The following is a 23,847-nucleotide window of genomic DNA, read 5'->3' on the forward strand; positions in this document are numbered from 1 at the left end:
TCCTGAGCTGTCCCTAATGGGCAGTGACTGATGGGTCCCAAGAGTATCTCTGCTTTGACCACAGGTGTACAAGCCTTGCTTCAGAAGGTAAATTTTGAAGTAAAGGGCTAAAATTAAATGACCAAAAAAAAAAAAAAAAAGAGAGAGAGTGAAAGGAAACAAATTGTGGATTCTACCAGAAAGTACTGGTCACTCCCTGGTCACTCAGTGGTCACTCAGTGGTCACCAGTCTCTGTCTGTAGATGGAAACCCTGTGGCTCTTATGGTATTCAAACCAAATAATTTCTGATTTGAATGGAGGATTATTTACAGGCATAAAAACTACTTGGATTTTATCCATACTTCAAAATGAGCAGTTGTAACTTCCAAGTTCTTCAAAGTGATGTGAATTAAAGGCCATGACTTATATAGCACAGCAGCTGCCTCCCAGGTTGTCCCAAATGAACCTGGCAGTGCTGCTGAGGTGACATTCCTCAGAGGGCTGGAGTGGAAGAGCACTCTGAAGGCAGCTCTTTGCTTGCTTAGAAGGTGATGGGGTAGGTGCTGCTCCTTCCCTTGATGCCAGGTGAGCAGGGTTTGCTGGCTGTGCAGGTAATAAATAGTGTTTGGCAGAATTTTTCAAGACTGTCTGATAAAATAAGAGGATATGTGAGAGCTGACTCTTAAAAGGTGTGATTTGAACTTGCACTTCCACTGACATCATGTGTCATGTTGCATTTGGGCCCCCATGATGGGCCCCAGACATATAACAGTGTTTTCTGAGAAGTTCTCATCAACTTCAGTGCCTCCAGCATTTCCCATTTAAATTTTTTTACCTGCAAGGGGTATTACCTGATCTACTCTGGCTGTATTGCCAGAGATGCATTAGCTATTAGAATAACAACCAAATTTGCTCAGATTGGGATAATTTTCTTTCATTTTTATTCTCAGAAACATCTTGTGCAACACATGTTTTGTATCTGCAGCTCTGCTGATATAAAATAAGTCCTTTTTGTGAACCAGTCCCATCTGCTGAGAAGAGCCCTCCTGCCCAGGCAGGCTGTGTTTCTCCCTGGTGGATTGGGTGCTGTGTGGATTGCATTCTTCTGCAAGCAGCCTTTAAAAGGAGAAGATCATAGCAGGTCACACACAACATGATCACTGGTAGCCAAGGAATCAGTCCTTGTGGCTTGGAATATGGACAGAACAGTTTCCATCTGATGTCTAGGAATTGTCTGGTGCAGTAAGAGTCATTCAGTCAAAATAAAAAGCTACCAAATGTAACTCAACATTTGGGCAAGGTTAAAGGAAAAGGCACTGTGAAATAGTGTTATTGCTGTCCTGGCCCTTGAGAATGCTCTCACAGTCTCATCAGGTTTTGTGCATGTTGCTGTGCTCCCTGGGAAGGGATTCTATGCCACAAATATAAAGTTAGATTATAATACCTGATATCAAGTAAGATTTTAAAAAAAATCAACATGGTATGCAAGGCTAAGTCCTATTTATTCAAATCAAAACCTTTTCGTGCTCTGTGTCATTCTTTTAAATAACTATTTAACAGTGAATATTATTTCATATTGTTTACTTGGACCTGTTTTGAGTAAAGGACTGGATTGCACAGGTCCCCTTCCAGCAGGTATTTGGTGATTGCTTTCTGTTTCCTCTTCCTTTATAGTCCTGTTCTCAGAGAGAGGCTTGATCCAGAGAGCAATATTAGCAGCTCTGTTTCATCCAGTTCTGAGTATTTGCATGTTCCATTTCTAATGCAACTTCTGTGACTGATTGCCTCAGAATCTGCTCCTGAAATAAAGGAGTTGCACTTGGACTAGTGTGTTTTAATTGGCAGGATTTTTTCCTTGTGAATCTATGATCACAACATGAAGTTGTGTTTGTGTCAGTTTCTTGGAGTCAGGATTATTTATCAGGATTATTTTATTATTATTACTTCCAGGATTATTTATCAAGTTTACAGTAGAGCGAGCAGCTTGCTGCATCTTATGGTTAGGAAAGTACAGAGGTTTCTAATGTGCTTTTTAGATTGTTTTTTTCTTGATTTATACAATCTCATCTGGCTCTGTTCAGGCATTTAGTTCTTTACTAAATAGTGATTTTCCACACACATCCAAGAAATAGTTTAGAATTAAATGCTGTATATATAAAAAAAAAAAAAAATAGCCATTTGGATGACTGGAAACAGCTGGGACTAGAATGCATTTCTCAAGCACTTCTTTTAACATTTAAAGGTCATTTTACAGATGAATCCAGGAACACCAAGGAATGAAATGATGGACTCAGAATTTTGGCTGGTGCAATTCCAGCAGTGTGTGATATCAATGTGTCAGCTCTAATGCATGGTCTTGGTGCTTGTTCTGCCTCTCCCTCTACAGCCCCTTTCTCAAACTGTTGTATCCAAATAAAGATCAGAAGTGATTCTTGCATCAGAAGTGATGTAACTGTCTGACTTCAGTGCTTATTCCTGCCCTCATTATTGTGGTCACATCACTGTAGCCATGATCCATGCAGTAACAGCCCCTGAACAGGAAGCAGTCGTGCAGAGTGTTCCTGCTGAGATTAATTCAAGCATCCAGCAATCTGTACATCGAGTGGAACCATTAGGTTTATATAATTAGCTCTGGATTTAGTGATCCTTTGACATTTTAGCACCTTTCTAGGATTCTGGGTGTGGCCCTGAAGGGATAGATGGCAGCCTCTGTCCCTCGGGTGTCTGTGTGCCTGGTGGCAGCACTTGGCAAGTCCCTGTTCTGTGTTTAGCTGTGTTTGCATGTTCCTCATGTGCACACCTGGCTGGCAAGCTAAGAAAAAACATTTTGTGCCTTTTTATTAGTCCTGCCTTACTCTTAAAGACCTGGAATGTTCACCTGAGAGGAAATTTGTTTTGTTTTCCTCTTTTAATGCTAACACTTCCCTTTAGTAAGCCCTGCCCTGTACTCAGAGGTAAGCATGTGAGTCTCCCTTTGCTGGTGGGATGGAAGGGCAGGGTTCAGTTCCTTTGGTGCAGTGCCTTCCTGTTGACATTAGGATGATCCCAGATATCAGCTGCCTCCTAATTCTGGCACAGGGATGTGGAAGAGCCCTTGAATCTGTGGGCCACAGCTCAAAATGCAGAATCACAGCCTTAGGGAAATTGTGCAGGGATAATGTGCAGCCCTGGGATTTGGGAGATCCAGGTTCTATTCCTCCCCTTCTGCAGCTTCTGGTGTCACCTTGGAGACTCATCTGGCATCTCAGTTTATGTCTCTGACTTGCAAAGTGTTGGGAGACTGCTGCTATAATGTGGGCTTGGTGATCCTTAAGATGGGCTGTAAGGATGCACCTTACATGGATCGAGTGCTGTGAAGACAGGTATATACTCAAACAATATCCAGTAAATAACAGAAGGGAATAAAAGGGACTTACAACCCTTGTAATAAAGACAGAAGATTAGTAGTAACAAAAAACAACAGCTGTAATATTTATTTCTTCTGTATCCCCCACCTCCATAACAGTGTTGACCTATCAGAGTTTCCAAAAGATAATTTTCATAGTTCTTTTCCCACTTCTTTGGGATTTATTAAGACACAGCAATATTTCTGTGTAGGACTTAATGATGGATGTCCAAGGGTGGTATCCCATCTTCATGGCTGGGATTGGAAATATACATCTTTTAGAAAAAAACCAAAATGTGCCTAAGTAGTGAAAGTGTCTGCTGGATGGCTCAAGGAAGAGTTGCTGGCACAGATTTCTTCTGCAAAGCCTGTTTTTTGTTGGAAGCTGTTTAATTGCTGTTGTGAGGTGGATTTATTTGCTGTGTGTTATCCTTTTGCTGTAGGATTCCCAGGACCTTACAGAAGGATTCAGTGAAATGCAGAGGGATGTTTGGGAAGGAGCTGAGAACGGATCAAAGCAGCCCCTGCTAAACCCCTTGAAAACTTCCCATTGCTCTGTATAGAATCTCCTGGGCAATTCAAAGAATGTGTGTGTGTAGTGGTAAGAGGGGAAATGCATTTATTTTCCCTGCCTTTACTGTGGGAGAAGGGTGCTGTTCATGTGCTAAAGAAACCCCTGGCTTGTAATCCAAGCTGTGAGCTGTAATAGATTGTTGTAGGCAATTTATCTTAGTAGACCTGAGGAGGTCTGACAGCAGCTGGGACTTGGGCTTGCTGAATGCAAAGGTTGTGCCTGTAAAAGTTCATTACACTCTATCTTTACATGTGGATAGCCTAACTTCTGAGATTAAGCTATGCATCTCTGTCAACAGTGCAAGTTAGGTGTGGGAGTGGAGGAGAAGGACTCCACTGCTTTTTTGTTTCTGATGTCTGTCCAGATCAATTCCTTGCATCATGTTGGTAATTTCCCCTGGGTGGTTTATCTATTACCAGATAACACAGGGCTATTAAATACGTGTGCACAGCAGGCCCTCCTTATCTGCTTGAGCCTTGTTCCCCTCTGCTGCAGACATTCTCTGTACACATGTGCATTACAAATGACATGCCTCTGTCTGGTTATAAATATTTTCCATTTGGAATTATCTGCTTCTCCTACAGAGATGAGAGGTGATCACTTAAGCATGACAGATAAGGGAGCAGAGGTAAGAAAAATAAAGATGGTGAAGCACTGAGCTGCATATGAAATAAGTGATGTAATCCACATATCCTGTCAGATAAAGTGCAGCAACACAGGTTCTCTTATATGCCTAGCTGCTGCCATGAATTCAAGTTATTACATGAATTCAGGCTGGTTGTCTACAGAGGCACTTAGGGGGAAGAGAGGAGGGGTTTTGAAGGAAATCTGTTACAAAAGGCTTTCTTTATTTGCCAGAAAGTAAGTTACCTATGTTAATACATGTTAAGGTTAAAAAAGCAGCTCTTCCTGCTCCTAAGACTCAGAGCCAAAAATAATTGGGTGAAGAAGATAGAAAAATCTTGGTTTATAATTAATTGGCTTGTGTGAATTCTGGCTTTTTGCCAATTTACTGGTCTTTCATGCAGAAGTAAGATGTACCTGATGAGACAGACGTTTCCAGTGTGGTGAAACACTTCCTGAGCTGTGCCAGGTGGTGTTTTGCCTTCCTGCAGGGCAGTGGATCCCGTTCTGACCTGCTGCACAGGAAGGCTCTGGGATCCTTGCCAGAAGCAAGCTGACCAGTTGTCTCTAGGCTCCAAATGCAGGCATAAACTCCTCCTGTATTCTTGCAGGTGCTGTAATGATCTGCTTTTAAATGTGTCCTTTATGATCCAAGGAAATGACCAACAGTCTCCTCCACCTGGGGACCAGAGTGTGCCTTCTAGGCAGCTCAGTGAACACACAGAGATTAAAAAGTGAATTGGCAGGATTTTATCCCTTTCATATACGTGTCAATGCACTGGTTTTGGCACAATTGTTAATTTAAACCTAGTTCTGTATTGAAAAGGAATTATTTTCCTTCACAGTAAAAGATGCCATGTTTGTGCCAAGGGCCGAGGTGAGGAGGGACATGGTAATTCCTGGGCCTTTGACATGAAAGTAAATATTTGTCTAAAGGAAATGCACGAGGTTTGCAGAGATGGCAGTAGCATGCAGCATGCATTGCTGGGCCAAAGTCAGCAGGGACTCCTAGGCTTTAGAAAATGCAGAGTGTTAAGAGTGTTGTTTTATTTATGTGTTTGTTATTTTAGCTCTTTTGGCAAAGTTACAGCTGAGAAAAAGGTCAGTAAAATGCATGTCTCAGCCAAACATAGTGGGGCTTCATAAACATGGTTGTTCTGAGAGATGCAAGCTCATTCAAGCACTCAGAGTGGGAGTATGGTAAAATATGAAAGTTCCTGAGAGTTGGCCTTAATTAGCTGCTCTTTAAGCTCCTTCTCCATGACTGTGAGGCAGTAATTTGTTATTTATGGCAAGGCTGTTTGTATTAATTGCTTTGAAATTTGAAGTCTGGGGCCAGATCCACAGCTGCTGTAGGACACCAAGGGGCTGAGGCACCTGACAGCACTGAGCATTGAGCCTGCTCACTTCTCAGTTTAGTGGGGACAGAGGCTCACAAAAGGTAGCCCACTGCATGCAGCTGGATGAAAAACACAATCTGTAGATGGTTTTCCATTCTAGAAGATGGGGTGGCTGATGCCTCTGACTCCTCATGCTCCTTGCTCCATCCTGTCCAGTTTCTGCTGTTTCCTAAGAAGGCAAAATTGTGTGAATCCTTTAGCACTGCTTTGTCATACTGAGTGGGAGAACCTGACAAACAAAATCTTTGTCAATTTGCTAAAAATAAACAAACAACCTCTTAGAAGAGTTTGAACTTAATTATGTTAATATTAAACATAATTATGGCACACTAATTATGTTTTCTACATTTGTGAGGAGAGTTGTGCTGTGCTCTCCAGACATCTGTACCATGTGGAGACAGGTGGCAGAGTGCAACATTCCCAAGTGCCATTTTCCCATTCCATATATGGCTGCTCTTTCATTCCAATTGCAGAGCCTCATTCAACTTAGTCAAATCCAGTCCTTATTTGAGAGATTCTGCATGGAAAGGCAAATGTATCTGTCTTTATAAGCCTGTTTGTCTCCATAATTAGACACTGAATCAACAGTGTATTGAAGATGACACATTTGCACATTCCCTGTCTTCTCCCTGTGGTGACGTAAAGCTGTGAAGCACAATAATTAATGAAAAAGTCTGTTTATTATTCAGGCAACATATCTTGAAATGGAAAAAAAATAGAACTTGGGTTAAAATTTATATTGCTGGAGACCATCAGAGCCATAGCAAAATGTATAAATAGTTCTGGGGGAGAGTCCCATCATTCAGGCCAGTTGGACTGGGTGCTCTAAAACTGTCAAATACAATTGAACTCAGATTTCTTATGTAAAACTCAGGAAGACATGGGATGCATGGGGAAAAAAACTGACTCAACAATTTTGGTAGGGCATCTTTAAAGTGTTTTCCAAAATTGTGACTTTCTAAACTTCATTAGCATGTTGTCTCTGTCCTGTGGCTGAGTGAAAATAATCCATTTTTTTCCCAGCCTTATCCTTTCTTCTGGGAGAATCTGCCCAATAGGTCTTGTAAGACAAAGGGTGCACATAATGCTCTGCTCAGCACTCTGCCTTTGCAGAGCAAAGCTGATCTGTTTTGAATAACAAAGGCCAGAAGGTGCCTGACTGCAAACTACTGCTCTGTCTCCTGAGGTGATCCTGAAGCCCAGGGGATGGTTTCTCCATGCTGACTGACCACGGGTGAGCCTCCAAGGTTCCCCTGAGATGCTCTCCTTTGCAAAGAGCTGCAGTGTGACCAGAAAATCAGGAGAGTGCCTGCCTAGTAAGGGTCACAGCTCTGATGCGCAGCTGAAGCCACGCTGGTGGCAAGCCAAGGTTTGGGTTCTGTTCCATTTCCATCTCTTTCCATTCTACACCCAGCTATGAAATGGATTTTGTGTTTACTCAAGCTTCTGAAGTCTGTCCACATTAGGAAATGTGCAAGGCAGGAGTAAGAATAGCCCACTTAGTGAAATGGAGTGACTGAGAGAGCAGTGACTCTGTCAGGGCTGCTGATTTCTGAGTCCTTGATTAGAGCCTGCTTCCCTTTCAGGTGTTTTATCCTCAGTGGTGATGCTGCATTGTTGTGGCAAATAAAGCCTCCTGGTATTGCAAAGCTGTGAGCAGCCACTTACCCCAAGAACAAAGCTTTAATCCTCGTGTTTTGATATTCACCCTCTGCAGTCCTGCATTTTGGGAATAGAGAATGGGTTTGTGCTATTTTTAGGTGCAGAGAATTACAGTAACATAAATGTCTTCTTTTCAGTTTAATGTGCTGCTAGCTAGTGGTTGGTCTGATAGTTCTGTGCTTGCTGCAAATCTCTCTGTGTTGGGGGGGGAGCAGTAAGAACATGTGGTTTGGCACAAGCATGAAAGAAATTAATGTGGAGGTTTTTTTTACTTGATAAAAGAGAGAAAGGCTATTGATCAATAAGCAGCAAGTCTAATACAAAATAGAAGAGTGCTCTATGCTATGTTAGTGGCTCATATTGTTTATTCCAGGTGATGCAGTCACAAATTGAATAGATATTGGCAATATAATGTTGAAAATGTTGGGAATATATCCAGTCAATTCCTGAAATATTGCTGCAGTTTAAATGCTGTGATGGACATGATCAGCAGACTGTTTCTTTTTAATTCTGGTTTTTATGTAAAGCTGCAAGTATAAGGATTTTTCTGTGGTATTCTGCCTTGATGCAGAGTTCATTGGCACAAAGGAACATGGCATGCACAGTCCTGCAAGGCCTGAGAAGGAACCAGCTGCATCACACCTGGTGGATGTCCAAGAGTCTTTACAAACAGGGATGAACTTTAGGAGGCTTTGTACTTGATGAGCTCTGTTCTTCTGTCAGCTCAAGAGAGGACACACCCCCCTCCTTTCCAAGGATGAACATTTATTATGGCTCATAAAGCGTGCTTGCTTTTAATTTTCTGTGCCATTACCCATTCTAGCACGCTGGCTGTCCAGATCTGGTGGAGGTGACCAGCTCCCAGGGTGGAAGGCTGATTTCTCAGTTTCTCAAACTGCCTGGGCTCCATGGCAGGACACCCCAAAATTCCCTTGAGAATGACTGGGTTGTCCAAATGCTTCCTGCACTCAGGCAGGTTTGGTGCTGTGACCACTTCTCTGGGGAACCTGTTCCTCAGGAGAAATTAAGTGGCTTGCTCAAGTTTTCAGAGTCAGCATTGAGCTTTAATGCAGATTGGATAATGCCCAGCATAGCATTATAGCCACAGGAGCATTATTCTGCATCAGAGCAAAGACATTCCTGGATTTGTGGAGAGATTCAGAATAAAGAGGATTTATTGTTCCAAAGGGAATACTCAGTGATACCTTAATGTAAATAGAACATAGGAGTGCTAATAAAGAATAAAGTCAATGGTGCTTTCACTTAATTGTGAACACAATATTTATATTCCACATACTGTATTTTCTCATGCAGTGGTCTTTAAACCAGAGAGATAATAGCTGTTGATCTAAGAGTTATTATATTTTAATTAGGAATGAATCTTCTCTAGAGCTTTTACCGGTCTTTGTTCTAAGAGCAAAAGTTGTTGAATGTTTTAGTTGAGACAGAAACCAGTTGTCAAAGTTGAGAAAGAAAAATGGAAAGAGGAAAAATAATGCATTTTATTCTTACTTCTCTTTTTTTCTTGAAATATTGGTAGAGAAGATTCATGGAAAATACTTCGGCTTTTTATTTTTCTTCCTGGAAATATAAGACAGATGCCTTGTTTATTGTTACAGTAGAATAATATTCTCTTATGTAGCTATGACACTTCATTTTGTGGCATGTTACTGTCAAACAGTGCCAGGATTCATGTAGGCTAAATAGTTATACCTGAAATTTTTTTATTGCTTAATAATTCATGGTCCTTCTCCTTTTTGTTTGCCTCCTTTTAGACTGACTATTTGGGAATTCTGAGTAGCAGTGTGAAGGCTACTCCTGTTCTACTGGAAGTGTGGTATTCACCTTCTCTGAACAGAGAGAGAGAGAGAGAATTCTCTCTCCCAGGATTTTTCCTGGGGAAGGCAGTGAGATACCTCAGAGAAGGAGAGAAAACCATTCTTATCTCTACTCACTGCTCCTGTTGTTCAGCACATGGAATGTGTTATGGAGATTGTTTACTGAGAGTGATTTGTTAATTGGGCATCAGTGAGGGTTGTTTGGATTGATTGGCCAGTTGGGTCAAAGCTGTGTTGGGACTGACTCCAGACTGTCACAGGTTTTTCTTTAGTGGTATTAAGGATCTCTTTAGTATAGTTTTAATATAGTGTTAGTGTAGATTAATAAAGCACTTGCTCAGCCTTCTGGAATCATGGAGTCAGAGCACATTATTCCCCGGATGGGGGTCACTCGTCTACGACGGAAGGAACCGATTTGTACACCTTGTCAAGCCGACATTTCTCACTAACCTAATGCTTCCCCTTCTGCAGAGGAGCTGAAGGAGAAGCTGCAGAAGTATGTTGACGAGGTGAATGCCCACAAGCCTGGCTTCATCAAGGTTGTCCGGCACAGCAAGCAGGAGGGGCTGATCCGCTCCCGGGTCAGCGGCTGGAGAGCGGCCACGGCCCCGGTCGTCGCTCTCTTCGATGCCCACGTGGAATTCAACGTGGGTTGGTATGTGCCTCCTTCCATTTCTCTGACCCAGGGACCTTTTCCAAGCACTGGTGGTGAATTACTGACTGGCATTCCTCTTGTGTTTAGAGGGCGAGTTGGAATTCTGAGCTTTTTAATGAAAATTCAGACATCATCACGGACACAAGCAGGAAAAAACGTGTTTGTGCTGTGTAATATGATCTAGATACATTTTTATGGCTTGAGTAATCTGCTGATCTGATTACAATGTAGTTAAATCATATTAGAAAACTGCACATTAAAAATCTCCTCCAGTAATGCAGCCCTTTGCCCATGAGGGTGAATGTGTCTTCTTTTCATTAAAAAATATTACGATTCTTTTATGTTCTGCAGTGTAAACAAAGAAGCATTATTTTGGCCACTCTGCAAAAGTGAACATAACTAAAATAATGTATTTTAACGTGTTCAGTCTGGATTTAATATCTCCCTTGCTCCTTAAGTAAAAAGGCAAGAGCTTCTGTCTCTGGGATAGATCTATTATTAACTCTGATCCTGATGTCCTTGATAGTGCTGAGAGCCTGAAGTTATCATTACTTGGTAGTGAGGGTATAAATGCTCTATGATATGCAGATACTCATTGCTTCCATCCACCAGCTCAAATCAAGGTTAACAACAGGGCATCCTAGAGAATATGTTGCAGTGTTTTATTTTGGGGCAAATCCTGCACTGTCAAGACTCCATCTCGAAGCAGAGAGGGCTCTGAATGGGTAACAGCTTTAGACTTTGCTCTTTCTGAAAAATACAGCATTAGCTGCTATATTGTTTATTTGGTGGTGGACTAAATAATCTTTAAGGGCTCCCTCCAAACCAAACTACTCCATGATTTCCATCAGTGCTGTGCTTGTACTGGTGTAATCTTAACACTCTATTTCTTTTCTTAGGGCTGAGCCAGTGCTCACCAGGATAAAAGAAAACAGAAAAAGAGTAATTTCTCCATCATTTGATAACATTAAGTATGATAATTTTGAAATAGAGGAGTATCCCCTCTCAGCACAAGGGTTTGACTGGGAGCTGTGGTGCCGGTATCTGAACCCCCCGAAGTCCTGGTGGAAACTGGAGAACACAACTGCTCCAATAAGGTAATAAATAACTAAATTAAAGTGTCTAAAAGCTCTCCTGGGTGTGACAGGGGGGCGAGTGGGCTCAGCTAAGTGATAGCTTTTACTGACTGTAAACTTCAAATACTTAAATGTCCTTGATGCCTGCACAGACACGAAGAAAACTCTTGTTTTCGGTAGATATTTTTAAAGGTTTTTAAAGGAAACTTTTGCTTTCAGTAGATCTTTTTTAAATAGGATTCCTGCCCAAGTGGAATGGCAGGCAGGGCTGCTCAGCAGCCCTGCTTTCTCCAAATGTCTTGCCTGCTAATTTAGTGCTTACAGGCCAGAAATGGAATTTTCTTTGCAGTTTCATTATGTAAGCAGAGCTGATCTGACAGCTCTATTTTTTATGATGTTGTCTCATATGTGCACAGCTGTGCTGTGTCCTAGGAGTTAATGTTTGGTCACTGACACTGTGAGCAGAGGCTCTATTGGGTCCTTGCTGTGGGACAGTCTGGTCTGTACTTTCTTACCATGTCCAGAGTGTTGTTGGGCTGGTACAGAACAATTCTTTTGTCTCAGGGAGGGGAGTGGTACCCTCTGAACCCACTGAGCAGCTCTGCTGAGATTACAGGCCTTTCTTGTGGATACACACTCATTCCAAGGAGGTCACTGGTGCCTGTGCTCCAGCTCCCTGCAGAAAGAAAGTGTGAATGCTGTTTTCACCACCTGAAAAGCAGAGCCTCAAACAGCCCTGGCAGCTATTTTTCATCCAGTAGCTCTGTCTTTACAGACAGGCATTTTTCTCAGGTTCTGTCAGTTTAACACTCTCTGAACTGCACTGACCCATGAACAGAACCTAGAATTGGAAAGCAGGAGATAAAAATTAACAGGTTTGCCACAGACAAATGTGAAAAGGGGTGATAATTTCCACATCATTAGAAATAGTTATTGCTGTTAATGAACTCTGTTAACACTATAAAAATGTTCCTGTGAAGACAGGTTGAGAGGGTTTGGGTTGTTCAGCCTGGAGAAGAAGAGGCTCCAGGGAAATTTACAGCACCTTCCAGTGCCTAAATGTGATGGTTCCAAGAAAACTGGTGAGGGACAAAAGTAGGTAGTGAGAGGGAACAGCTTTAAACTGACAGAGGGCAGGGTTGTGTTAGATATTAGGATGGAATTCTTTACTCTGAGGGTGGTGAGGCACTGGAACAGGTTGCCAGGGAAGTTGTGGATGTCCCATCCATGGAAGTGTTCAGTGCCAGGCTGAATGGGGCTCTGAGCAACCTCATCTGTTTGAAGATGAACCTGCTCATGGCTGGGCTTTGGAATGAGATGATCTTTAAAGTCCCTTCCAGCCCAAGCCATTCTATGATCCTGTGATTGATTATATAGAGTAATTATGATGATTTTTAAAATTAAAAGTAGCGAAACACAAAGCAATGAGTGAATCTACTTTTCCATTTTACCCCCAAACTTTGTTCTGTGTGAGGACTGGCGAGTGAGTGTCCTTTGTGAATTTCAGGTTTGTTCCCTAGCTCTTTCCCTGGCACATTTTTTTAATCCAGTGCAAAATGCTGCATGTGTGTGTTGGATAATTAAAGCAAACACACCAACAAACAAAGCCATGTGTATTGATGGATGGTTTCTATCGTGCCTCCATTATCCTTTTAGAATTATAGCAAAGGGAAGCAGGTGCACTGAGAAATACTTAAAAACAACAACAAAGGCAAAAGCACCTTATCATAAAAGAATCATAAGTTTTGAATTGATGTTAACTCTATTTTCTTCATTAATAAATACAGCAGAGAAGGTTTTTCATTGTTACAAAGCACTTGGAGGCATTAATATATGGATTTCTGTAGAACTGTACAATTTGTGATTTAGACACCCTATGATCTGTTTGAAAGCAGATGTGTCCACTAGCTGCAGCTTGAGTGTTCTCAGTAAAAGCAGGGTGATTTCCCCTGTACTGCTAATTAATATCCTGTCATTACCAGAGTGTCTGATAGCAACATCATAATCTGAAAAGACATATTTATTTATTGCAATTGTGGATTATAAGGCAGGAGAAAAATGAAAATGCTAAATGACTCTGTATCCTTCTCTGCTCATAAGGTAAAATTGTTCCCTCTGAGGCTGAACTCTTACCTGATTAAAACTGGTTCTGTTTAGTAAAAATTGGTTGGTTCACACCATGACATAATTAGAGCTTTCTGATCCAGTAATGTGATGTGTTCAGGTTTGGCTCAGGACAATGGACTAATGTTACACTGCTGGTAAAGACAGGCTTTTCTTGATTCTGTATTAAAAAAAAACCTTATCTGGATGGTCCTATTTAAGAAATAATCTCCTTTTTTTAGGTGAGCTTACAGACACAAGTTTTTTAGCTCTAGCTGACCCTGGCTTCTGGCTAAACACACAGAACTGCACATCAGTGGGTATCATTTGCACTTGTCACAGACAAGAGACTTGAGGACTTAGCAAGGACAGAGACTGCACTGGCTGGTGCCTCAGAAACAAAACTGGGGCTCCTGGATCTCACACTACTAGCACTGAAATCCTCACTGCTCTGCTGAATATTTATGGCCAATAATTCAACTCTAATTTCCTTCAATGGTGTTCATTTCACTTTAGAATTCGGAATATTAGAAGGCAAGGCTTAATAAACTCTTTGAGAAATACTTTCTTGAGAATCTGTTTTGCTGCATCATTTTACCTAGCAATGATAAGTACAAACCTGTCTGAATAATAAAAATCTTCATAATTTATCTGCTGATTTTGGTTGCTGATGATTTATTCTTCCAGAAGTCCTGCACTGATTGGATGCTTCATAGTAGATAGAGAATACTTCCAAGAGATTGGATTACTGGATGAAGGCATGGAAGTATATGGAGGAGAGAATGTGGAGCTTGGAATCAGGGTAAGGAAAATAATTAGCCAATACTGGTGGCTTACATTTAAAATATGGCTTAATTCTTATTGCAGGGGGGGAAAGCAGTCCAAAACAATGGATGATGGCATGAAAAGGAGATCCACAGCTCTGCAGACATGTAAATTTACTTGAGGAGAGAGGAGGGAAAAAAGAGCAATAGCTCTCCTTTACAGAACTTAACGTGGGACAAGGGTGGAAGTACAGAAGTTAGGGCTGTTCTTTCAACAGTGCTAGAATTTTGCAGAGTTGATAGCTAAATCTCCCTGCTTACCTGTGATCCCAGACTCAGTAAGGAGAACAGTTTCTCACAGGTGTGATGGGAAAAACCTTTCTAGATTACTTGGTTTATTTAAATTAGGAAAATCACTGTGGAGCAAAGTAGGATATGGAGGCATTTATGCTGCCTTGCAGACAGAAGGGAATTAAGGTATTCATAATGTGCATAAGTGCATATATTTTCTTTTTCCTGGTACACTCTCCACCTGTTTATTATAATGCAGTATTGTGTGTGAGTTGTGTACTTCTTTCTGGATCTCTTCAGAGCTAAACTCCTTTCTGTTCCCTTTGAGAATCTCTCAGGTTTTTGATAAGAGTGGAATTCTTAGGTAGATAATGGTAATGAAAAGTGGTGTGATGTGTTATAAAACTACATTCTGAACCCTGCTAGGAAATGTAAGGGAGAGGCAGCATTGTGTTTTGAGCCTTTTAGTTGCCAGAATAAAAGCATACTGTTGTACAATAGCAAAAAAAGGGAACTTACTGTAAGAATATAGAATTGTCTCCTGAGACAGCAAGATATAACAAAAAATAATCATTTTTATTTCTGGTTCCTTGAAATTCTTTTTCTTCCATCTGTAAAGATGAAGAGTTTTTTCAGCCAGAGTGAAGCACAGACCCCCTTTCAGCTACAGCAGAGCACTTTTTTTAAGGAAAGGGAGAGAGAAATGCAAGTCTGCCTCTTTTAATAACACTGTTCTTCTCACTGTAAGGGCCAGAGAGCTGCCTTCTGCTCCCAAAAACTTACTTTGCAGCTCAATGTTGCAATGAGTTGAAAATTAACATCACTTTGATTTTTCTGTTCTTTTTACAACTGACAGAAAATTATTGTTTCCTCGTGAGTGCAAGGAGTTTTCTCTCGGTTTGCATCATGAGAGGTACCCTGTCTGGTCTGCAGTACTTAGCTTTGGAGGAGCTGATTGTTGGTGTGTTGATAGACGAGGCCAGAGAGACACAATCTCTGCACAATTGAAATTTTGGAGTATGCTGGGTCAGTGGAATAAGGCCTGACACTGCTCTGATTTCCTTATGGCTTTTTCTCTGTCTCCAGGGAAGCAGTGCCTGACCTACATAAAACACTTTCATCTGTAACAGCTTGTAGTGTGCAAGGTAGCATAATATGTGCTGCCTTATCTGAATTTATGCTGGCTTGGATCTGGCTGCATGAGAACAAATTGCAGAGCTGTAATCAACAGATTGTTTAACAATTTATTGATAGCTCTTCTCACAATCCTCTGTGTGTCTGAGATCATACAGGGATGAGACTCAGAGAGGGGAGACCTCTTTGTGGTCTTCAGTATCCTCACCAGGGGAGGTGGAGGTGCAGGCACTGATCTCTTCACTCTGGTGACCAGTGACAGGGAATGGCCTGAAGGAGTGTCACAGAAGGTTTAGGCTGGATATCAGGAAAAGGTTTTTCACTCAGAGGCTGGTTGGGCACTGGAACATCTCTAGATCACTTGTGTCACTTTCAGCTGCAGGGCTGATGATGAATGCCTTAATCAAAACAGTAATTGTTCTACAAAAACTACATTATAATTACAATATTTCTGCAATAAATAAGGTTTCCATTTAAAAATGCTGCTCTCCAACCTGTGACTATGTATTACTCACTGCACCTCATCTTTCACTGTCATTTTCCTTTTTCTTAAGAGGTATCTAGATTTTTCTAGTATTCTGCTGTGTGAAAAGCATTATCATTCAGGATAATGGACAAGCAGACACTGTCTGTCCAAAATGGCCTGCTAGGGAAATTTTATGCATAAGCTTGTAAGAGCAAAAACATCTAGAAGAAGTGGAGAGTTTATTTTTGACTGCAGAAATAGCCTGTGTTAGGATCATTTAAGCTACCTGTTCATCTTAAACACAGTGAGTAGAGCATGGTCCTGTGTCCTGATATCACTGATTTTGTGCCAGAGGATGTAAAACTACTGTGAGGAGTTAGACCCTGACAAATGGAGACTTTTCCCACTATCCTCACCCAGGGTTGTGTTTGTCACCTCATCATCTGCAAAATATCTAGTTATTGTGTTACATGAGTGCAAGACAATCCCCAGCTATTGGAAACTGTATTTGGAGTATCCATTGTTGGTAAACCATAACAAGGCACAGAAAACAGGACTTTTTATTATTCTCTTGATTCTGAGTGGATTATTCTCTTGATTCTGAATTCTGAGTGGATTATTCTCTTGATTCTAAATTTCTTTCAGAGCTGCTCCTCTGCTCTGTTGGTCACTGATTTGGAATACTGTTTTAACTTCTAAGCTTTTTACCCTTGACTGTGGATTTGTAGCAGCATTTGTAAAATACTAAACATATATTACTAAATAAATATTAATAGAAATCTTTTGCCTTGAGCTAGAAGCTGGCAGATGAGTTCAAAACATGAATGCATTTGATTCTTAGAAGAAACTCTTTATTTACTCTTCAACCAAATGTTTTCTGGTAAATCTATTTATTTGCCCCATAAGACAAAAAAGGCAGGCTGGTTGATGCAAGACTTGATAGAATCCTCTTTGAGCAGTTCAGTCACTTTAACTGGGACTTTAAAAGATTCATTTACTGTGAAGAAGAATCATATTTGTAAATTCAGGTTAGGATGAGTGGTGCTTCTTCTTCATTCAGTCATTCCCAATTCAATGGAGTTCAGTCATTCCCAACTGAATGGACTACTTAAGTGTGCTTTTAAATTACCAGATTGCATTTAGAGGGCAAATTGGAATCACATTTTTATCCATGTGGCCAAGCAGGAGCTGTGTTGGTAACTGCCTTAAAGTGGAAGAAGAATGTGAGTGTAAGGCTGGTGTTTCTCAGTGTCATTTGGGCTCAGCTGCTGGGTTGTGCCTGCACAAGCAGTTCTTGTGGCCATGGAAGACCCTACAAATCCTCTGCCATCAGTCAGATTCTGCTCTGGATGGTTCAAGTCCAGCTTGCAGTAGTCTTCTTAAAGGTCTCTTCCAATTCCTACTAAAGTCAGAAGATGATTTGCTCTCAAAAGCAACCCTGTAGCAATTCTTTTGTCTTTTAAAGCAGCCCACATGCTTGATAAAGCTCCCAAATATCTGTTACAAGAAGTTATTGTGCCACTTCTAGGGGTGCCCTAACAAATACTCGGTGATTTGCCTCAGGTCCCAGACTAAGCAATCATCAGGGTCATGGGAATGCAAGCCCAGGCTTTGACTTGGAGTAATTCTGTGTGTCACAAAGACTTTGTGCTTGCAGATGAATTCGTGTTCACAAGGATTTAATGGCCCCCTTAAGTGGGTAAGAGGAAAATTTATTAGAAGGTAAAAGCTCTTTAAGGGAAAAGGATTGGGTCTTGTTCCAGCTAAATGGTGTATCAGGACTTTACATCAGCTGACCCAGGAGGAAAATTGCATTTGTAGTTAGACTGAGTGTGGCACACTCCTTTTGTACAGTATATTGCTGTAGTGAAATTAATAGCTTCATTTCTTGCCAGTCTGGTGGTTTGTCTGCAGACCTTTTGTGAATCTGATGCTGTTTCTGCTGGGGGAGAACTGGAGCCATGCAGTTAATGAGCAGAGATGGAGAAATGAGTTACTTGAGCAGAAAACAGTCCCGGTGTTCTTTGGGGTATTTTCCATACATTAGGGTCCCTCTGTGGCAAAGCAAGGAGAGATGAAATCTGTCATGCCTTCTCTGATCTATTGTTTTTAAATTCCAGAAGTTGGTTTTGGCCTGGGTCTTGGTTTGTTGTTTGTTTGGGGTTTATTAATGTGGTTTTGGGTCTTACCTATCTTGTTTTTTCTTTAACCTCCTCCCCACAACATACTTCTGGGATCATGATTTTTCATTACCTGTCAGTTAAGTGAGTCTCTCCCATTTGGTGCCTAGAAACTGATGGCTGCTTACATGTTCCAGCCATTCCCAGTCCACAGTGTGTGTGTGTATCCTGATTGTTTCTCACCTGAGATCTTTCTTATAATATTGCCCTTGGGATAGTTCTCTTTTTGTTAATCACAAGCAAGTGAGGATACTTACACTTGGCCTCAAATCTCCACATTTATATGGAAATATTTTGCCCTTTTTCCTCTTTAGCAAGAAGTTTCCAGCAATTTACCAGTCAGTGCTCCTAACACAGGCCATAAATGACATGAAACTGTGACTGTATTGCATGTAAACAGATGTCTGATTTTATTAAGGAAAGCCTTTGCCCAGTTGTCCTGAGCATGGCTGGGATGGAGATAATCTTGTTCCTAGAAGCTGGTGCAGTGCTGGGGTTTGGGTTTAGGATGAGGATAATGTTAAACTGCACCAAGAGTGTTCAAGCTCAAGTGAAGTTTCACAGCAAATAGGCAGCACTGGGTTCCATTTTCCCATTCTCCATGCCATGCTCTTGTTCTAGATCTTGCAGCAGCTCACCAGTGTTTTGGCCCTGCCAGCACAGGGGTCTGCCCCACACCTGCTGCTCCTGAACACCTCTGCTCCAGTAAACTTTTATTTTCTTTCAAATGCAGGGTTAATTTTAATGTTCATCAGTTAGTGATTTACTGTGCTGCAGTCTGTTAGGCAGATTGACAGGCTGGTGTGCCAAGAGGTAGAATTGTCAGGAAAGGAACAAAGGAGATGAAGGGATTTTTCACCAAACTGCTGTGTTGTGGAACTGTTTGCATGCAGAGAGAGTAGTGGCATGTGTGCCTGGTGACCCTTTCTGTCCTTGCTGCTGGGCCTCCCTTCATGGCACTCCACTGAGCAATGTGGATCTTCCCCAAATACACCTCAGGAAAATTATTCAAGACATTCCCCATTCTTGCACTTGCAGCTGTCATCACTTGTTGTAGTCCTAAAGCCACGTTTTTGGCTTGTTTTCAGTAAGAAGGCCAATATCCTTTGCCACTAGGGAATGGTTTGCTCTACAGAAAACATCCTCAGTAGGTGATCACAAGTGCTGCTCAACGGTACAAGGTTGGTGATGTGGAAAGGCAAGGGGCTGAGAAGTCCCAAAATAGAAATATCCTTAGTTGTTACTATGAGAGAACTTTTAAATACTGCTTTTTCTTATAATGTTTTCTCTTTAAATTTGCACTAAAGCTTTAAATAGTTTATTTTGCTTTTATCCATTTTGTGAATTAGGAGGAGGCTATTTCTAGAATGAAGCCTGAAAGAAAAAAATGGTAAAGATTGACCAAATGTTACTTCTTACAAGATGTAGCTTTTCATAGCTCACACTTTCACCAAGACAAAGATAATTCCTTAGCAGAGCAAGTATGGCATAAGCACTTGCCTGGCACCCTGTGTAGCCAGCAGTGGCTTATCTGTGTGCACAGGATTATTCCTGAGGTTAATTTTGTTTTGCAAAGTACCTCACTGTGTCAACAATTTGAATCCCAAGATGACACCGACTAAAATTCTCTATTTACAGGATTGTAATTCCAACAGGTCAGAAAAGAAAGGCTCTGTTGAGAATAAAATAAGTAATTGTCATGCCTCCAAATTCTGCCAGTCATGACATTACTGGCTTTTTTTGGCTTGTTCTGGTTCCAGTCACTCCTACATTGGAATAATTGTTTTTCCCTCTGTTCTTCTCATGAATGCCTCAGCAGGTAATCTGCAGCTACAGCATTATACATTACCAGTGAATCAGTTCTGTGGTTTTGCTGTTTCTGGGGAGAGAACATTTTATTAGCTGCTCCCACAGGAAAGAAAAGTTTTACAGCAGCAGCTAACATGGGACATCACTGTACCCTACAAGGAAGGACAAGGAGGCACTTGGAGATTCCTCACAAGTGGTTTTTCACCAACTGTGCATGTGTAGTTGCACATTACCAACTGGGAACTAATACAGATATATTGATGTTTTATGAGAGGAAATTGTTATTTTTAGTGGTATGGGAAATGTAAAACAGTTTAACTCAATAGATGCTTACACATCAATGGACTGAGGGGAGATGCAAGTTAATTAGTGCATTATTAGCCTCATGTTTAATGCCCTCCTGCACTTTCAAGCCATGGCATGGTGTCATTGCCATTGTACCTTCTGGTATTGCAAGTCTTCATGGCCTAAGCTGGGGAGATTCCATATTTGTGGCTTTCCTCTAGAATTTAATTTCATTGAGTGATTTTAATGTCGCAGGACTGATTTAGCAATCTAACAAAGATTAGAGGAAGAGCAGTGAGGTAGAGCCAGGCGTTGTTGTGGTGCTGCAGAAGTCAGTGGGTGACTGAGATGGGTTCACCAGGATGGATCCAGCATGGCCAGGTCACAGGTGTGAAGGCCAGATGTGTGACAGCACCTTTTGTTCTAAGTCACACAAGTGACTGAGATGGGTTCACCAGGATGGATCCAGCACGGCCAGGTCACAGGTGTGAAGGCCAGATGTGTGACAGCACCTTTTGTTGTAAGTCACAGGAGTGAGGCAAAGACCAGCCTGGCTGAACAGGGAATTCTTCAGGAGCTCTTGCCTCAGTCTTTAATAATACTGATGGAATTTGGGCTGCAGCACTGTGGGCAGGGACCTGGGGGTGCTTGATGACAAGCTGAAGGTGGGTCAGCAGAGCCCTGCAGCCAGGGGGGCCAGCCCTGTCCTGGGGACATCAGGGACAGCCAGGGGGCCAGCCCTGTCCTGGGGGACATCAGGGACAGCAAACAGGGCCAGCCCTGTCCTGGGGACATCAGGGACAGCAAACAGGGCCAGCCCTGTCCTGGGGGACATCAGGGACAGCAAACAGGGCCAGCCCTGTCCTGGGGACATCAGGGACAGCAAACAGGGCCAGCCGTGCCCTGGGGACATCAGGCACAGCCAGGAGGGCCTGCCCTGTCCTGGGGACATCAGGGACAGCCAGCAGGGCCAGCCCTGTCCTGGGGACATCAGGGACAGCCAGGAGGGCCAGCCCTGTGCTGGGGACATCAGGCACAGCCAGGAGGGCCTGCCCTGTCCTGGGGACATCAGGGACAGCCAGGAGGGCCAGCCCTGTGCTGGGGACATCAGGGACAGCCAGGAGGGCCAGCCCTGTCCTGGGGACATCAGGGACAGCCAGCAGGGCCAGCCCTGTCCTGGGGACATCAGGGACAGCCAACAGGGCCAGCCCTGTCCTGGGGACATCAGGGACAGCAAGCAGGGCCAGCCCTGTCCTGGGGACATCAGGGACAGCCAGGAGGGCCAGCCCTGTCCTGGGGACATCAGGGACAGCCTCACGAGCCAGGCAGGGGAGGGATTGTCCCGCTCTGCTCTGAGCTGGAGCAGCCTCAGCTCGAGTGCTGGGGCAGTTTTGGGTGTTAGTATCTAAAAGAGACATTAAAGTGTTAGAGAGTGTCCAGAGAAGGGCAGTGAGGATGATGAAGGGTCTGGAGAGGAAGCTGTGTGAGGAGGGACTGAGGGCACTTGTTCTGCTCAGCCTGGGGGGAGACTGAGGCTCTCTGCAGTTAGAATTGCCTGTGAGGGGAAGAGGAGGAGCAGACCTGCCCTCTTCTCTGTGGTGACCAGCACCAGAACCCAGGGGATGGCCTGGAGCTGGGTCACGGGAGGTTCAGGTTGGATAATAGCAAAAGATTCTTCACAGAGGGTGGTTATTAATTGTTGTGGTGTTGGTGTGAGGGTTTCCAGGACGAGGTGAGAGATGAATCTGACTCTATAATTTTTAGAAGGTTGATTTACTATATTATGATATGATATATTATATGATATTAATATGATATGGGTATGATATTGGTATGCTATTATAATATTTTTCATATATTATATTATATTATATTATATTATATTATATTATATTATATCATATCATATCATATCATATCATATCATATCATATGAAAATTGTATTAAAATTATATTACATTATATTAAAATTATATTTTATTATATGAAAATTTTATTGTATTACAATTATATTACATTAAAATTATATTATATTACATTAAAGTTATATTACATTAAAATTGTATTATATTATATTATATTATATTATATTATATTATATTATATTATATTATATTATATTATATTATATTATATTATATTATATTATATTATATTATATTATATTATATTATATTATATTATATTATATTATATTATATTATAGTTATATTACATTATATTATATTATATTAAAGTTCTATTACATTATATTATATTATATTAAAGTTATATTACATTATATTATAGTATAGTATATTATAGTATATTATGTTAAAATTATATACTAAAACTATACTAAAGAAAGAGAAAGAAGGACATCAGAAGGCCAGCAAAGAATGAATAATAAAAAACCCATGACTGACTAGAGTCTTGACACAGCTGGACACTGGGATTGCTCATTAGGTGAAAACAATTCACATGGAACCAATCAAAGCTGCACCTGTTGTAAGCAACCTCCAAACCACATTCTAAGCAATCAGATAATTATTGTTTACATTTCTTTTCTGAGGCTTCTCAGGAGAAAAATCCTGGTGAGGGGATTTTTCCTACAATTTAACAGTGACCACAGAGGGTGGCTGGGCACTGGAGCAGGCTCCCTAGGGAAGTGGTCACCCCACCAAGCCTGGCAGAGCTGAGGAAGTGTTTGGACAATGCCCTCAGACAGGTGGTGTGACTCTTGTGGTGTCCTGGGCAGGGGCAGGGACTGAGCTGGGATGGTCCTTGTGGGTCCCTCCCCAGCCAGCCTGTTGTGTTCTGTGATCACAGTGCAAGATTAACAAAGCTGATCAAGCCAAGTGTAGCTGTGCTAAGGAGAGAAAGGTAAAGCCACAAGAGATGGCCAGCACAGTACATTGCTCCATGAATACTAAACCAGTGGTGATCCTGTTTTTCAGTCTCCTTTTGTGCTTTTTAAGACAAAAAGTGATTTCTTTAACTTGGCAATGCGGTGATCGATGTGTGGGTTACTGACTGTGCCTGGCAAGGAGATGGACACACTTGGGAGAGACCTGAATGGGGCCATAAGTGCCCTTTGACACCTGTTATCTCCTGGTGACACAGGTGGAGAGTGGTTCCTGCAGCTCAAACCAGCAGCACACCATGCCTGGTTTAACAGTACGCTGGGAAAGTTTCATAGCTCGTGATGATACGTGCAAAATTAATCCCTGCAGAACAAAACAATTTAAAAAGTACATAATGAAGCAATTAGCTAAAAGAGGAAGAAAAGGAATGACAATTTAATTTGGGAAGAATCTTTACATGTATTAGGTTTTCAATGAGAGTGTTTTATGAAGGCACAATTAATGTAAAATGAGGCCTGTGAGGCAATTAATGATGACTTCAAAAGTTAGATTTAAGGGATAATTTACATTTTAAAAATGAAGTGCAGCTCTAGTTATGTTAAAGTCCTTTATTTTCCTTTTTAAAAGCCTTTTAGATTGTGGGGGGGTGTTTTTGTAGGTTACTTACAGTTCCACATTAAACTATCAGCTTGGTTTTTATGAAAATAGGCTGTTCTTCCATACAAATAAATAAGTTTACCTGAAAGTATGACAGGATTGTGTGATGATCAGACATAT

General features: G+C 41.6%; 1 protein-coding gene across 4 annotated transcripts in view; it reads left to right on the forward strand.

The window, feature by feature from the left end:
* The window catches only part of GALNT18 (polypeptide N-acetylgalactosaminyltransferase 18), a 246,427-nt gene that overhangs the window by 135,107 nt on the left and 87,473 nt on the right, over positions 1-23,847 (forward strand). For all 4 annotated transcript variants that reach the window (XM_059848290.1, XM_059848288.1, XM_059848289.1 and 1 more), the window contains exons 5-7: positions 9,935-10,118; positions 11,018-11,215; positions 13,985-14,099. In XM_059848290.1, the coding sequence (XP_059704273.1) occupies positions 9,935-10,118; positions 11,018-11,215; positions 13,985-14,099 (497 nt within the window). The remainder of the gene's footprint in view (positions 1-9,934; positions 10,119-11,017; positions 11,216-13,984; positions 14,100-23,847) is intronic.

The sequence above is a fragment of the Haemorhous mexicanus genome, chromosome 6, assembly GCF_027477595.1.
Source record: "Haemorhous mexicanus isolate bHaeMex1 chromosome 6, bHaeMex1.pri, whole genome shotgun sequence".
Taxonomy (NCBI): domain Eukaryota; kingdom Metazoa; phylum Chordata; class Aves; order Passeriformes; family Fringillidae; genus Haemorhous; species Haemorhous mexicanus.